General features: G+C 34.1%; 1 protein-coding gene across 1 annotated transcript in view; it reads right to left on the bottom strand.

Moving 5' to 3' along the window:
- Positions 1–7,344: 7,344 nt before the first annotated feature.
- LOC110032277 (small GTPase LIP1-like) overlaps positions 7,345–17,313 on the bottom strand; it is a 47,440-nt gene continuing 37,471 nt past the window's right edge. The window contains exons 5-7 of the mRNA XM_020735849.1: positions 15,485–15,538; positions 15,271–15,401; positions 7,345–7,794 (exon numbers count right to left, since the gene is read on the bottom strand). Of these exons, the coding sequence (XP_020591508.1) occupies positions 7,602–7,794; positions 15,271–15,401; positions 15,485–15,538 (378 nt within the window). The 3' untranslated portion in view covers positions 7,345–7,601. The remainder of the gene's footprint in view (positions 7,795–15,270; positions 15,402–15,484; positions 15,539–17,313) is intronic.

The following is a 17,313-nucleotide window of genomic DNA, read 5'->3' on the forward strand; positions in this document are numbered from 1 at the left end:
TTGTACTAGTTGGATTGACGAGTCCACTGCAACTTGGGTCTCACCCGACTTAAGTTTTACAAGAGACATCATTAATTTTAACAGTGGCAATTCCATCTCAATTTTGTTACATCTTTTCTCTGACTTTGTTTTCATTTGGTAGGAGTAGCTAACCAATTTGATGAGTAACATATAGATGAATTTACATTATCCTTGTAACTGCTATAGGTGTTTAATTAAGGGATATGATGATGTCTGGGGTTGGTGCTTGAGAAGCAATATATCAGTAATCTTATCTTTGAGATTAGAATCTATAAATTATTTTTAAGTACCCAATATATCTGTGTAGTGATTCTGTAAGAAATTGGAAGTAAGTTAGTGAGATGCAATGAGTAAAGGAAGAATTGACCCCATTTATCATGTTTGTTTGTGTTTGTGTTACAATAATATAAAGATTTGGAGAACACATAAATATATATATTCCTATGTCGATACTTGTTATGCTTGTTGACCTTTCTTTCTAATTTATTGAGCATGTTTTAGTTTAGATTATGTTTTAGTTTAGACTTACTTTCTATTGCAGATTTACTTTCTATTGCATATTTTTTTTGTTCTGATGAATACTTGTAGATGTTTGTGATAGATAGAATTTTTGAACTGTTCTTCTTCCTGCTTATATTTTTTTGTATTGAATGTTATACAAGTTTAAAATCAAGTATCAAGCTTGGGGGCAGGAAGAAAAATAAATTTTAAAGTTAGTATACCTCCTTTTAGTTTAATATTATTGCAAGCATGTTTTAGGCTGGATTTACTTTCTTCTGCAGTTATTTAATATTTAGAATTTGACATTTCTTTCTAATGTATATGAACTTGATAGGATGTTGTAGTAGTTAGTAGATTCAACTTTTACTTTTTCTTCCTACTACATTTTATTGTATTCAGTGTAAAATATTTAAAAATTCAAGTTTTGGGGAGAGAAATTTTTCTTTTAAAAAGATGTAAACTAAATAATCTTTGTCCTCAATTAACTATATTTTTAAAATTAATTTAACATGACCTTGGATATTAAAGTTTAACTTTAAATGATTATATTTATGTTTGTAAATATTATGGTAAATTTAGGTAAAAATTTTTAATAATGAATGTCAATTCTAAAGTTAAAGATATTTGGTATGAAAGGATAAGATTATGTTTTTCTATTTAAAGTAAGGGAAATTGTATTTTTGATGTATTGAGAATCTTAGATTTTCATGTATGAAGAAAACAATGAGAATTTATGAAAAATCGTCAAAATTAATATGAATTTATAAAGTGAAGAATGGTAAAAAGTTTTAACTTTAAGAAGAGGATTGTGAAGTTCAAAATTATTAAAGGCTATCCAGATATAGTAATCCTCACTTGAAAAAGAAAAGAAAAGAGAGGATTGAAAAGATCCTGATTCAAAAATAAAAATAAAAAAGAATAAAAAAGAGAAAAAAATATGAGGAGAAGCTTGAGGAGATGTCAAATCAAAAATTGGCTCCACTTGAATCAACTTAAGGAAAAGGCTTTAGTACATTTTTTAAACTTGTATTTGAGTAGTAGCACCCTTAATGGTAAATTTTTCACAAAATTCTTTTTCATATGGATATTCTAAGTATCCTTGATATAATAAATTACAGTTCTTCTTGAAATGAATGGAGATTCAGAAATCTTAGATTTGATTACTAAGTATTCTTATTCTTATAATTTTAATCTAAGTTATTAAAAGCTTTTCTTAAATTATATTATTTCATTTATTAAACTAAAGTATAGAATTTTATAAGTTAATTTATATCCTAAGTCATATTTTTATGTAGTAAAAAGTCATTTGAGGACAAGTAACATTTAAGTTTGGGGGATTTCGACAAGCCTAAAAATTACCTACTATTTCATATATATTTTATGCTCAATTTTAATGATTTTTAATTATATTAAACTTTAAAGGAAGTTATTTTGCATAATTTTGGTTTCAGGTACAATAAATGGAATTTTGGAGAAAATAAAGCAAAAATGGTGCAATTTAGAGAAATAACGAGGAAGAAAGAAAATTCTGACTTGGTACATTTCGATGTCTTTCTATGTTTAATCTACTTTAAATTTCTCACATTTTTTGAAAAAAATTATACTTTAAAAAAAGGTTTTTTTTCATGCTTATTTTTTAGGTATATCTGTTATGAGGGAAACACAACTGAAACGGAGCAAAACGGTGGAGCTGTTGCAGGGTGGTGCCTTAGGTGCCAAAATCCAGAGAATTGGTGCCTGGGGTGCCTGAGACGATATAAGACAGATTAAGGCGGTTTGGGATGAATTTTGAGCGGATTTTGAAGGCTCTAAATGAGTTAAACACCCAGTGGAGTGATTCAATGCATCTAAACACTTTGGAAGGCTCTTTAATAAAGGGATATATCTCCTCTTAAATGAATGGACATGTCTATCTCTTAAATGAATGGACATGTCTTTTAAGATTCAAAAGGTGTGACTTTTAGAGAGAATTTGGGAGGGAATTTTGATTTTTTTTTGAAAGGAGGCAGCCTCTAATTAAAAAGGGGAGGAGTTTAGGGCTTGAGTGTGGTGTGTGAGTGACAGGAAGGCTTTAGAGAAGAGAGGATTTTTTTTTAGGGTTGTAAGTGGAGAGGAAAGGTGAGAGATTTCTTCTTCATTACATTTGTAGGAGAGAATTGAGTGTGATTATAAAGAGAGAGGATTTGATTAGGAATGAGTGTGAGATAAGTTATGTTCTTTTCTTTCTTTATTTTGTAAAACTATTTTTATATATGAAATACGTGTTCTGACGTATCATTCTCATGAATTTTGAGTGAGCTTCTTTATCCTTCCCCCTAATGAGATTTGATTTTGTGAAGAATTGATTTTGTTTTATACGGTTTTAAATGTCATTTAAATGTCAATTTAAATGTCAATAATTTGTGATGATTCAAAATTTGATCTTCATTTACTTTTTGATTTGGTCAATTGAAAGGTTAAAATGTGTTGTGAAACATAAGATTCAAAAGGGCTATGCTTTCTACAACAAGATAAGAGTCACATTTAATTTAATGGGTGAGAATGTCATCAATGGGATTGAGTGCAAATAAATAGGAAAATATACTTTGTTGGACACAGAATTGGAGATTATAAGGTGATAGATTAAAATCTTCAATTTGGTCTAGTTGATTGGAAACTAATGTGAGATTGTTAACCCTCATGCGAGGGCGAAGTGGGAGCTCTGGAGTGAGAGCCGGTATCCTCCCAACCTAACAACGAAATTAAGGACCAAACTCTGGATTAGTCAATGTTCTTTGTGCATTTGATAAAGGTTAAATAATATGATTGCTCCTATTTGGCACAATACAATTTTATATATAATTTTAAATAATTTTAATTACTCTACTAACCATGTACTCATTGTAAAGGGGAAGGATGCTTTCTTAAATTTGAACTCTTCATCACAAAACTTTGTTTAGTCTTAGTAAATTTAACTTTGAATTTTAGAAATTAGTGTAGTAAACTCGGTTCTTTTAGTTACATTTTCGTTAACATTCATTAAACCCATTTTAACTTGTCTTTCTTACTTTAATTTTTATAGTTTGAATATTGTGATTTATGTTATTATCATAAGAATTTTCATCTTCCAAACTAAAACTTCATAGTAGTATACTAGAATTAGCCTAAGGGATTTCTTATTACGCTTCTATGTGGGATCGATACTGAGGTTTTTAAAGAAAGTCCTATAATTCTTGAAGTGATACGTGCACTTGCGTAGAACCACTAGTGTGTAAATTATTTTATATATTTTAAAACATCTTGATTTTTACCGCTAAATATAAATTGGGTCAAGTTTTTTGTCATATTTTGGAAGCTAAATTACTGTGTAATTTCAAGACGGGTCAAGTTTTTGGCACTGTTACTGGAGATTTAAATTGACATAAAACACACTAAATTAATGTACATTTTTATACCTATTTTTGAGATATTGCACTTTAATGAAAGGTATTTGTATGTTTTTCTTTTAGGTACAATAAAATGGATGAAAAATGATGAAAGAAGTGAAAAAGGATCAAATTTGGAGTAAAAATGAAGAATGAGAAATTGAACTGAGGCGCTTAAAACTGGCGCTTAAGCGCTAATGAAATAAAGAGAGCTGCTCTTAAGCCCTCAATACCCTGTGCTTAAGCGCCAGAAGTAGTTACTTGATGATTCAATGAATTTGGATGAATTTTTGAAGAGGTGTTTGAAGCAACCTTTGGTGAAAAAATGAGAAATATTTAATAGACACGAAAATTCATTCAATTGGCTTTTGAAATGAGGCAACTTTTAGAAGATACATTGATTGTGGACACATTTTGAAGAAACACCATGACACCTTTTGGAAAATTATAAAGAAGACTTGGATTAGAGAGATGAAGGAATCGATCGACAACCCAACTCTCATTTCAGTCCACCCACACGCCGCCCCGCCCCCCCCTCCACCGGCCCCCCCCCGCCGCCAGTTTTCTTTTTATTTTAAGTTGTAGTTTGTATTGTCAGTGTAGGAAGAGATTCATATGAACTTCAAGACTTTGGTATATAAGATTTAAGATAAGTTTTTATCTTTGTGACTACATTTGGTTTTAATTTAGACTTCTTATTTGTTTGCATGATTTCTACTTTCAAACTTAAGAGTGATTGTTTTTTCTCCATGAATTCTGAGTAGTTTTCTTTATCTTTTTCCTTAAAATGATAAGTGATTAAGTATTGGATGGAAGTTGTGTATTAAACTTTAATGTTGGAAGAAGTTGTGATGATTTTAAACCTTACTTCTTGATTTGTTCTTGATTTGGCCAATTAAGATCTTAATACCTGTTGTGAGAACATGTAAGAACTGAGATGGTATTGTCGTAGTCAACAAATGGTAAGAATCACATAAAATTGTATGGATGAGAAATAAGTTTATGGGGTTGAGTGCAAATAAATAGGGAAATAAACTTTGAAGGGTGTAGACTTAGAGAACTTTAGAGTAATAGGCTAAAGCCCCCCATTTGATTTATAGTTTTAGGTTTTTATACGATATGTTAGCCCCCAGGTGGAGGGAGAAGAAGGAACTCTAGAGTGAGAGCTAGTATCTTCCTTACCTAACCCATCTTCAAGACTATTCAAACTTTAAATTAGCCAATGTTTTTTATAGCATCTCTAGTAAAAGTAAAGAATATTATTGCTCCTATTTGACACAACATAATTCTTATACTTGTTACTGATTCATGATAAGGAAAAAGATATTTTATTTATATTGCATTCACCTTATAATTATCTAGTTAAGTTTAAGTAGTTGTTACTTTATTTTCAATTATCAAAAATTACATCAATTATCATTTTCAATTATCAAAAATTACAAAAAAAATCAAACTTTCATTCCTATTATAACATCTAGACTTTGAGTAAGAATATTTTGCCAAGTAGAATTTGTTATCTTATTTCTTCTAATTTGAAGTTGCATATTGTTGTTATCCCTATGAATTCGATATTCGGGACTTAACCAAAAAGTTCTATATTACTTGATAATGACACATATACTTGCGTAGTATCCCATATTTAAATAAAATAATTGTATTCTTATTTACTTCAAAGTCAAGTTTGTGTCTAGCTTTTGTTGGTGATCAATTTTTTGGTGTTGTTGCAAAGTAAGAATTATAAATAAAGAAAAATTAAGAATTAAATTGCATACATCGCATTGACATATAAAAAGTTTCGGGATCACCAACCAACCTTCCTCTTTCCCAATAGCACCTGCCAGCCACCCTTCCAACTACTATTGGCCACCTACGACCTTCCATATTTGTTGTCCCTACAATTTTGCACTTTCCCGCTCACTACCACCACCCTGGCTAGCCATCCCTATCCACATCATCGGCCTCCATCACCCTTAGAATACACTTGAGAGGTTTTTGCTTGTCATTTTACGTTTTGTGCTGTTATTTCTCGTTTGTGTCATAGTGTAACCCTATTTAATATTAACGAAAGTTTGTTTTTGTGTTTCCATTATTTTTTACTAGTTTTAATATCATATATATGTGTGTTTGTGTGTGTCAATATTTAGAAAGGAATGGTCGGAGGCTATGATACGAGCCCCGACCACCCCTCAAGCGCTTAATAATTCGAGTATCACACCTTACACTCAGGAGGAATCGAACACCAAATCAGAGGGGACTTACAACTAACAAACAGATTAATTCGACCAACTAATCTGAGTACAAGGCTCATATATATATATATATATATATATATACATATATAGATATATTAAAGCAAAATAACAATTCTGAAGTTTAACCAAAAATAAAATTAAGCAGGAATTTTCAAATGGTTTATTTTTCTTTGAGGATCAAGGAAAAGAAACTGAATAATATTCACCGCCAAAAAATTCAATTTAATTTTAAAATCTTAGACCAATTTTATATGCCCTCATTTATATATCTGAATCGAAGCATATATTGAACCATATAGATACCATATGCAAAAATAAATAAACAAATTTATATAATTGTATTATGATCTAAAGATAATTTAATTTGTTTCAAAATTGGCTCAATTCACATTTAATACAGATAAGTTGAGGGCCAAATTCAATTGCCATGTCATTTGTTTGAAATCAATTACATTCCAGCAGGAGTGGCGCCTTCTAATTCACGCTTAGTCAATATCTATATCCTTTAAAAAGTGTTTTGACCAAAACATGTTACAGCATTGGTTTAGTAGACTTTTCATTTATGAAAGTGTTAAAAAATAATAAGAAAATACTTTTTTTAAAAAAAATTAATAAGAATACCATTTAGAAAATAACAAGGAAATAGAATTTAACAAAAAAAAAACATTTTTTAAGATAATATAATAGCCTAACAAATTATAAAATAAATAAATGACCTTTTTTTTTCTTGAAAAGTTTGAATCTTGAAAGTCAGTCTATTATGTTTGTATTCGCTCAATCAATATGCAAGTCTGAAATTTCATCCCTGTTTCATGCAGCTGGGGCGCCCCTGAGTTTATTCTAATGTCTTGCTTTCTAAACTAAAAATTCATTTTTAACCTTGCCCATGAGTTCCACTAGTGTAGAATCAACGAGTCCCGCATGAAGTGCTCCACAAATGAAGAAACCCCAAAATAAAGGTCGCAAGCCCATCAAAGCTTCTGGTTTTCTCACATAACATATCAAGAGAATTGCTTGCAGCCAAACAGTCGTCAGGGAACCGTCTCCTACTCGGTGATAGTCTGATTTTCACGCTAACCACTAAGGTTAGTGCCATTAAAGCTCACATTCCAAAAATAAATAATAATAATAATAAATAATAAAATAAAATAAAAAGAATTGTTCAGAAAGAATAAATAGTAGAAATAAGGCCCACGTATTAGGTTCTGTGAGCTCCGTTGGCAAAGTAAAGCAGCTAGTTTGTGTGGAAAAAAAAAATGATACCGCACGAACAAACCCAGCCCATCCTTTCAATACGCTCGATGAAGCTTATCATTTTGGTTATGATTACGAGTTCAAGGATTCTTCACCGACGTAGAAAAGAATACATTAGACAATGGAAATTAGTTGCAGACACTGAAGTCTTCATTTAGAAAATGATTAATCACACACTGATGTCTGCTCGTCTTTGCTTGCTGCTTCCGGCTGCTAGCGATCCAGATACTGGATATCTATTGTTGCTATAGTTTTCTGATGCTGAAACCGGTTGTTGTGGATAAAGTGTTGGAGGTGGTGGGAGATTCCGTTGTGCAGGAAGTGGAGGAAGAACATCGTATTTAAATTTGTCCCCACTTAAACTGCCAAAAATAATTATGAAAAGATGTTAGAATGTTCTTATGTTATCAAAAATAAATAGACTTTCTGGTATTTTTAACCATTTTTTTTTGGAAAGACGAGAGCAGCGTCCAATGAATTTCATTAATAAATAAGATTACAAGCCTTTCATTTTACAGTAAAACTTCATTTACAAAAGAAATAGAGTGAATACAGGTAGTGACGGAACCAGAAATTTTTCTTGAGAGGCACAATCTAGCCATTTAAAGAAATGCTCTCTTATATATATGTATGTATATCTATATATATATATATATATATATATATACACACACACACACTCCTCCATCAAGAGAACCGCCATGAGATTAAATGGGTCCCAACATTGTCCGATTAAAAAGGAGAGCAGCAATCTAAAGGATGCAATACTGAGTGCTCCAGCAAGCCAGTCAACAAAATTGAGAAGGACAAAGCCAAACCTAAAAAGAGCTCGACGAACCGAATAAATAGCAAAACAAAAATTCATCTGCAGTATAGTGATATGTTATCGAGCTTTTTCAAATCTGAATTTCCAACTCTTGCTCTTTAGGTGAATTGAAAAAAGGAGTGTTGCTACTTGGAATGTAAACATTAGTATTTTCATCTCCAAAGACTTTTAAAAAAAATTTTCAAGCAACATAAACTTGTGCTGTAACATGTCTAGCCAAGACAATTCTTACAATCAAAAGAGCAACACGAACTCAGAATTGCAAGAAAAAAGTAGGGCTGCTAGTGTCCAGCTCAAAGAAGAGGAATAGCGGTGGGTTGGATTGAAACAATTTTAGGACGGATATTCCTCTAATGAAACTCCTTAATTCAACTTCAACTTCAACTTCTAACTGCACTACAAAAAATCTTTGGATTTGGATTGAGGTTTGCAGATTTGGGACAGGTAAAAGTCATGAACAAAAGAATCACAAATGCCAAGCGAAAGCTTCCATTCATATAAAACGGGTGTCAAGCAAAGGTTTCTATTCATACAAAACGGGTTGTAAGATCTCATGACCATCAAAAGACGGGATAAAAAAGGGCACAGAATAAGAGATGAAAACTTGGACACTGTCTAATGCAAATGTTAGTCAAGATTTGAAAGTCATAAGAGGATCATTAGCAAGAGGAATACAAATCTTACCATAATGTTAGATATACCGATTCTAACCAACATGGCAATAGAAGATGAGGATGTCTGATCTAGAGTGTGACTTACTTATTAAAGTCCTCTATTATAAGTTCGAAGTTCGAAGTCCGGCGTATATCGCTTAAAGATAAATGGTTTTTATTAAAAAAACCACGGACCACATTTGAAAGATCAATTCCAAATCATCACTACATCTAGTTAATGAAGAAGGATCGATCCGCAAGGGATAAGACCTAAAGTGTACCTTCTAGCTTCCAATGTTTACAAACTACAAACACGTTCGCACTCTAATTGAATAACCAACCAAAGCTTGGCTTCACATCTTTGCATTTTCATCAACCTCAACTTCAGAAAGACAAGTTTTTTCATCTATATACTTGAGATAGGTTAAAAAGCAGCAAAAATTAGGTCTCACATTGGTATGGGGATATGAAATGTCCTAGAATTAGGCAATCACACCTATATTGTATTTGAAGAAATTATTCATCCAACTTACACTCACAAGATTGAAACTAGATAAAAAAAATTATTCAAGCCAATTTCCTCTTTTATTTTTAATGCAATATTTCTTGCACATCATCATTGGTGTGTTCTTCATTAAAGAAATAATTAAAAATAAACAAATGAAAAACCGTAAATAATCTGTACTAAAAACAATGCTCAATGTGATGTTCTGTTCTTAGGAGAATAAATGTAACGATTTTCAGGAGTGGCCTTTTTAGTTAAAGATGGGCATGACGAAAAAGTAAATGCAGGGCAAGACATCAGAGGACTAAGGTAGAGTAAAATGGCAGGAAAGTGAAGCAAATCTCCGTCTCACTTATTCCCGCATTAATGAAACAAGACTAGACCGGCTGCATCAATTTTAAAACAGAAGGCTTCGTAAAATGAATTCCAATAAAGGTGCTAATTCAAGTTATTACATTGCTACAAGAAGTTCCTACAGAATGATAGCCTCGAACTATACGATTCGTACAACGATGAACCTTTGTAGCAATAAATCAATTTGTTATCAATTTTGTTAAGAATTGGACCTTATTTAGTGTCCTAATAATAAAAAGAGAATATTGAAGAAGTCTAGGGGTTTATTTGTAAACATTCTGATACACTATTTAAGCCCATGATATGGGCATAAAAATTAGGTTTTTAAGCAATTCCTTCTTTTCGATATCAGAGCCTAACATAGTCACCGCCTCTATCTCTCTCTCTCTCTCCAACCCGCCCGCCGCTTTCTCTAATGCCAGATCTCTCTATCGCTGCTAGCTCGCATAAACGCCTGTGCGTTTCTTCTCCATGAGAGCTGCTCCTAACCGAAACCATTGAGAAATATGATCGGACGAAGATGCGGGATTGTGATCTGTCACGTCTTCTGATCGTGACTGTATCGTAGGGTTTGGTCACATTATCACCTTCCCAACAAGCTCTGATTGCGACTCTAAAAGGGTTCGGTCACGAAGGTGTTGGATCGCAATGGATCACATCGTCGCCTTCCCAGCAAGGTTGATCGCGACTGTATCACAGGGTTCTCTGTATGTTGCGATCCCAGAGTTACTTTCCCAACCGTATGGTAAGAAATTCAGACAGGAGGTTTGGTGCGAGTGAAAGAGTGGAGCAGCACTGTGCAAGGATGTGGGGAGGCAATAGAGAGGAACAAACAGGGAGAGACACGTGACTTCTGAGTATGAGATGTGGAGCAGGAGAGAAAGAAAGATTGATGAGGAGGATTTTGAGCTTGAAGGTGAAGTAGATCAAGATCAGGTCAAGAAAAGCAAGGAAGTCGTGTGTGATATAAACTTGGATTCTTGTGATTGAGGATGTCAGGAGAAGGAGATGGTATGTGAGGTAAAGGATTAGAGCATCTGGAGAAGATAAATCCTGAGGTTCAGAATGTCTTGATCAGGCTCATAGAGGGAGCTAGCGTCTCGACGGGAGCCACTACCTAAACACGTGCTCTGACTCAAGTGAAAGTATATCTCCCTCCTGTGGATCCGAAGTTTGATGGACTGGCCACGTATGTGAGTTAGTCGCGTCGGATCGAGACTGCTCTAGTAGGAAAGAAACTAGAGGAATATTTGATGAGATAAGGCTGAGCCAGAGATTGATAGTGTTCAGGGGGATGAATGGAGGACTGCACACGCCTTACTTTACACCTGGCAACTCGATGGTTCCATTTTAGCATAAAACATTCAAAAGGTGAGAGACATATGCGGAAAATTGAAGTGGATTTATGTTGAGATAGAGAACCACATTAGGGTGTTTTAGATTTAGCGTGAGATACAAATAGCGGTACAGAGTGATATATCGAATCAGAAATACGCCATAGCTTTTGAGCGGTTGTGGATAGATCTCAATCACTTCTCACTAATGTTGAGTTATGGCGATCCGGAGTGCAAGAAATGAGAGATTTTTTACACAAATGAGAACTATACAGTTTCTGGCCCATCTGAGCACGGCCTCTGATAAGAGGAAATTAATCCTCCTAGCTGGTAAGTGAGAGAGTGAAAGGTACCAATCATATAACTTTGTTTAATGTTTTCCATGCTTCTTCTTTTCTAGTGAACATTTTATCCATTAGTGTTATTATTCTCCAACTAAATTGTGATGTTTATTTTGATATTCCTATGGTGATCTTCCAAGAGAAAGGGGCAGCAAACAATTGGGACTAGAATGTGGCATGGTGGATTCTGGTACTTGGACCAAGATGGGATGGACTCAGCCTTGACATCCACATCCATGGTAGAGAGTGATGGAGTAGGAGAATCTGGGAGGAGTGTTGATGATGTGTTGTTGCTACATCACAAACGCATAAGACACTCTTGTTTTAGTTTATTGATCTAGTTGTATCCCTCTTTGTATGAAAAAACAAATAAACAAAAGTTTGTTTGTGACGCTTGTGAGTTTGACAAGGTTACTAAGAGCTCTTATATCAGTTCCGAGAATAGGAGTTCTGATGTTTTTGACTTGATTCGTTATGATATTTGAGGACCTTGTTCTATAAGTTCTATGAATGATTATCGATATTTTAAGGCCTTTATTGATTGTTTTTCTTGTGTTATTTAGTTATATTTGATGAAAAATAATGATAATGTGTTTGTTTCCTTTAAATACTTCCACAAAACAATTCAGACTAAATATGATGTTGTAGTGAAGGTAATGAGGTCTGATAATGAGACAGAGTATACTAACAAAACATTTAGGAAATACTTGTCAGTCCAAGAGATGCAGCATCAAACCACATATCCAAACACACCAGCACAGAATGGAGTAGCAAAAAAAAGAACAAACACTTTCTAGAAGTTGCCCTAAGCATGATAATCATAATGAAAGTTTCAAAGCACTTATGGGAGCAAGCGGTTTTGAAAATTATTTTTCTTGTATTATTTGGTTATATTTGATGAAAAATAATGATGATATGTTTGTTTCATTTAAATATTTCCGCAAAACAATTCAGACTAAATATGATGTTGTAGTGAAGGTATTGAGGTCTGATAATGGACAGAGTATACCAACAAAACATTTAGGAAATGCTTGTCAGTCCAAGAGATACAACATCAAACTACATATCCATACACGCCAGCACAGAATGGACTAGCAAAAAAAAAGAACAAACACTTTCTAGAAGTTGCCCTAAGCATGATAATCATAATAAAAGTTTCAAAGCACTTATGGAGGCAAGCGGTTTTGAAAATTGCTAAATTGATCAGCAGAATGTCACCGAGGGTGTTGGATTGGGAGTCATCTTTGTGAAATGTTGAAAGGAGATGATAGCTACTATTGAAGGTGTTCGAATGTGTATATTTTGTGAAGAATAATAGATCACCGGTTGGGAAACTAGATCCCATAGTTGCAAAATGTGTATTCATAGGTTAGTCTGTTATCCAAAAAAGGTAAGTCTGTTGGAGCCCAATAAAGAAGAGACAGTTTATGAGCATGGTTGTGTCATTTAGAAAATTTGAACCGAACTACACCCAAGAGGTGGTCGCCAGATACTAGAGATATGAGGCAATGCAGGGTGAGAAGCAATGGTGAGAGAGTGGTTCATGTGGGAGCAATGTCATATCCTGTGATGTGTTATACACAGAGAAAGAAACAAAATGAGGAAATGATGCCTGTAATGCCACTTGTGCCAGCTAGTCCTTTGTCCCGGTCTTCCCTTACACTTGAGACACTTACACCATCCGCCTCCAACTTAGATCTCCGAGGTAATATGATTCCTTTCTACTAACCCCCAACTTTAAAGAGGACCTCACAAAATAATGAGGGACATCCTCCTGATCGTTTTGGGTGTGAGCATTACATTGATACCTTTGTTTCATATTCTAGCATATCATCTTTACATAGAGCCTTCATTACATCTTTGGTCACTGTCACTATAAAAATGTGTTCGCAGGTTGTTGAGGATCCCAAGTGGAAACAAATGTGCATGAAGAGCTTAGAGCTCTTGAAAAAAATCGAAAATGAGAGATAGTACCATCACTAGTAAGAAAAAAAAGGAAGTTGGGTGCAAGTGGATTTTTACAATGAAGCAAACTCTATAAGGTAAGATGGAGTTGTACTAGGTACGATTGGTGGCGAAGGGGTATACTCAGAGATGTGGCATTGACAAGGATGAAACCTTTGCACTAGTAGCAAAGATAAGCAAGATGAGTACACTGATTTCTCTTGCAGTGAATGGTGGGAGAAGATTACACTAACTCATTATGAAGAATGTATTTTTTCATGATGAGTTACTGGAAGAGATATATATGGAGATACCACAAGGATTCGGTAGTCCAGACAGTGAGCAAGGTGTGTAAGCTCAAGAAGTCACTATAGGGCTTGAAGCAGTCTCCTCGAGTCTGATTTGACAATTTTAGAAATGCTATGGTGGGCGTGAGATACTAACAAATCAATGCATATCATACGGTGTTATTTCGACAACATGAATGTCAAAACAATATTTTTGCAGTATATGTTGATGACATCATTGTCATCGGTGATGATGAAACAAAGATTACTCAGCTAAAGAAAAAATAGGGCAATGAATTTGAGATTAAGGATCTTACACAGCTCGGATACTTTCTTGGGACTGAGGTGACCCATGTACTTGAGGAGATGGTCTTGTTTTAGAGAAAGTATGTACTAGATCTCATCACAGAAACAGACATGCTAGGGTGCAAACCTGCAGTCTCTCCAATTGACCAAAAGTCCAAGATAAGTGCAAAGGCAGGATAACTGGTTGATTATGAGAGGTAGTAGAGATTGGTGGGTCGTCTAATTATTTGTGTCACACTCGACCCGGTAGTTTTTTTTGCAGTGAGCGTGGTCAGCTACATGCATGATCCAATGAAGGGTCGTATGGATACAGTGTATCAGATTTTGAGGCACTTGAAAAGTGCATTAGAGAAGGGGTTGATCTTCAGGAAGAATGGATATGTAGACATTAAGGGATTTTGTGGCACTGACTGTGCGAGCTATGCAAATGACAGAAGATCCATCTCAAGATACTACAAGTTCGTAAGAGGAAACTTAGTCTCTTGGGAGAGCAAGAAACCATCTGTATTAGCGAGGTCAACAACAGAGGCAGAGGACAGGGCCATGGCCTTCAGAGTTGTCGAGATGATGTGACTGAGAGCCTTGTTGTTTGAGCTCAAGGTGGACCAAATAACTCAAATAAAGTTGTGGTGTGACAACAAGTCAACAATTAGTATTGCCAACAACCCTGTGCAACACGATAGAACCAAACATGTGGAGATTGATAGATTCTTCATCAAGGAAAAGCTTAATAACAAACTACTAGAGATAAGTCATGTAGCCACTGGAGAGCAAGTGGTTGAATGTCTTGCTAAAGGACTTAGTTCATTGGATTTGTCTCGGTTATGTGATAAGATGGGCTTAGTGGATATCTTTTGTCCATCTTGAGGGGGAGTGTTGTTGAAGTGGACCTTATTTAGAGCCCTATTGGTAAAAAGAGAACATTGAAGAAGTACAGGAGTTTACTTGTAAAACGTTGTAATAGCTTATTTAAACCAATGTTATGAATATACTGATTAGGTTTTGAGCAATTCTTTCTTTTAATTTCATTCAAAGAAAACCTATATGAAAACTCATCAGCTTAGGAGAAAATAATATTGGAAAAATACTCTTGCGATGTGATCCTAAAATGCATAATAGATAAGAAGGAATGGCAAAAATGTAGACTAAAAGATTTGCAGAAAGGCAACATACGAAGAATGATAGATTATTTAAAAGAAGCAAACTAATATAAGACTAGAAATGAAATTTTCAAAATGTATGGAATAATATGCTTGATAACAGTGTGGTTAAAACGTGTTCAACATACCTCCGTTTGCTGTGAAATTGATCTTCTTCACTTGAGCTTTCACCAGAAGGAAGTACAGAGCTTTGTACTGGATATGCAGACCATGAGCTTGGGGCAGGTAGCTCGTCAGAAAAATATCTCCTTCTGACCAGCTGACAGAAAATTTTCTTAAAATTTAGAACAGGAGGCATGGAGTTGCAGAAAGAGAAAATGATACGCAAGGTTATGTAAAAACCATGAGGAAGAACTTTGTTATGGCTTCTTTGTCATATCTTGCTTCTTTAGCAGCCTGCCATTTCAATTACATGAAAAACAAATGAGTCATTAAACTTCTAATTCAACAAGATGTAAGAAGAATTACTGTATCGTGAGTCTGTGAGAGAAAAGATATCACCGCCGCAATGCATTTCAAAATAATTTAAAATCCATGATCACAGGGCAAACTTTCCTGATAATTCCCTCTAATTAATCTAAAACCAAGGCCAATGGATAAATAAAATTCTAAAGTGGTCCAACATGTATACAGAACGGCAAAAAAATGCATTTAGTTGAAATGAATTCATATTGAGGATCATGCATGCTTATTTCAAAATAGATTAAGAGAGTAATTAACTAATACACACACGAACAAGTGTTTCAAAAGGTTAAGGAATAAAGCGAGGTATTTTCCTGGCCATGGGACTGAAACCCTGAGAATATATTTTTTCAATATTTTATAAAAAAAATTTACTGATAAATTTTAAATAAATTTCAAAATTCGATGTTCATAGTCATTGCATAGACATTCTGAGTCCAAAATATAAGAATATAAACATAAAACATTGGTTTGTAATTTGTCAACTCTAACAAGGCTAGATAAACGTACACCATATAAATATCCAAATATTAAGAAAAGTAACTTAACATCGAAATTCCTATAATCTATAAAGTCGAAAGGCTCATCTCATCTAAACTATAAAGATTTAAAAAAAATGATAAATAACTTATGGATTTAACCAACATTATTGACAAGCTTTAGAGATCCATTGAGAAGTGCTGACAAAATAATTGAGGCCTTTGTCTTCTTTAGTGCAAAAGACAACAAATGGAGAAGAGGGAGATGATGAATTAATGGAGATAGGATCCCAACTAGTGATTGGAACAATATTAAAGAGGGAGATTTACTAAGAGAGCATGTTAGTGCCGGAGAAGTAGAGATCAAGCAAGGCGATGATGACATAAAATGATAAATGGGTCGATGAGGGAGTTAACAGCAAATAAAAGTCAGCTTAGGATTTTTTCTATAGTCTTCATGTCTATACTTAGAAATTTGCTTAATAAATTTTAAAAAAAAAAGGTTATAATTGAGTACATATTTGCTTCAACATTTCTAATCATTTATTTTGAGATCACCTGAATCATAATATGTTCAATCAACCTAACAAACACCCTCTTCTATTTGCCGGAGAAGTAGAGATCAAGCAAGGCGATGATGACATAAAATGATAAATGGGTCGATGAGGGAGTTAACAGCAAATAAAAGTCAGCTTAGGATTTTTTCTATAGTCTTCATGTCTATACTTAGAAATTTGCTTAATAAATTTTAAAAAAAAAGGTTATATTTGAGTACATATTTGCTTCAACATTTCTAATCATTTATTTTGAGATCACCTGAATCATAATATGTTCAATCAACCTAACAAACACCCTCTTCTATTTGGGGACTCTCCCCCCCCCCCCCCCCCCCCCCCCCCAATGGGATAAGCTCTGAAAAAGTATGTATAAGCCCTAAAAAATATGTGTGTATGGCTATATAAATATATAAATATATAAATATATATATGTGTGTGTATGTATATATATTTCAAATATTGGCCATAGACTATAATACAAGTCCCCAACCAACCTCAAGCGTCTAACCACTCGACTTAACCGCACATAGGCGGATTTAGAACTCCCAACCCCAGAGGACTTAGAACCAACTTTGCATATGCCAACCAAAGAATAAAGGACGCGCGCGCGCACACACACGCAGATATATATATATATATATATATATAGAAAAAGCCGCTTCTCGACCCATAC

The sequence above is a fragment of the Phalaenopsis equestris genome, unplaced genomic scaffold (assembly GCF_001263595.1).
Source record: "Phalaenopsis equestris unplaced genomic scaffold, ASM126359v1 Scaffold000904, whole genome shotgun sequence".
Taxonomy (NCBI): domain Eukaryota; kingdom Viridiplantae; phylum Streptophyta; class Magnoliopsida; order Asparagales; family Orchidaceae; genus Phalaenopsis; species Phalaenopsis equestris.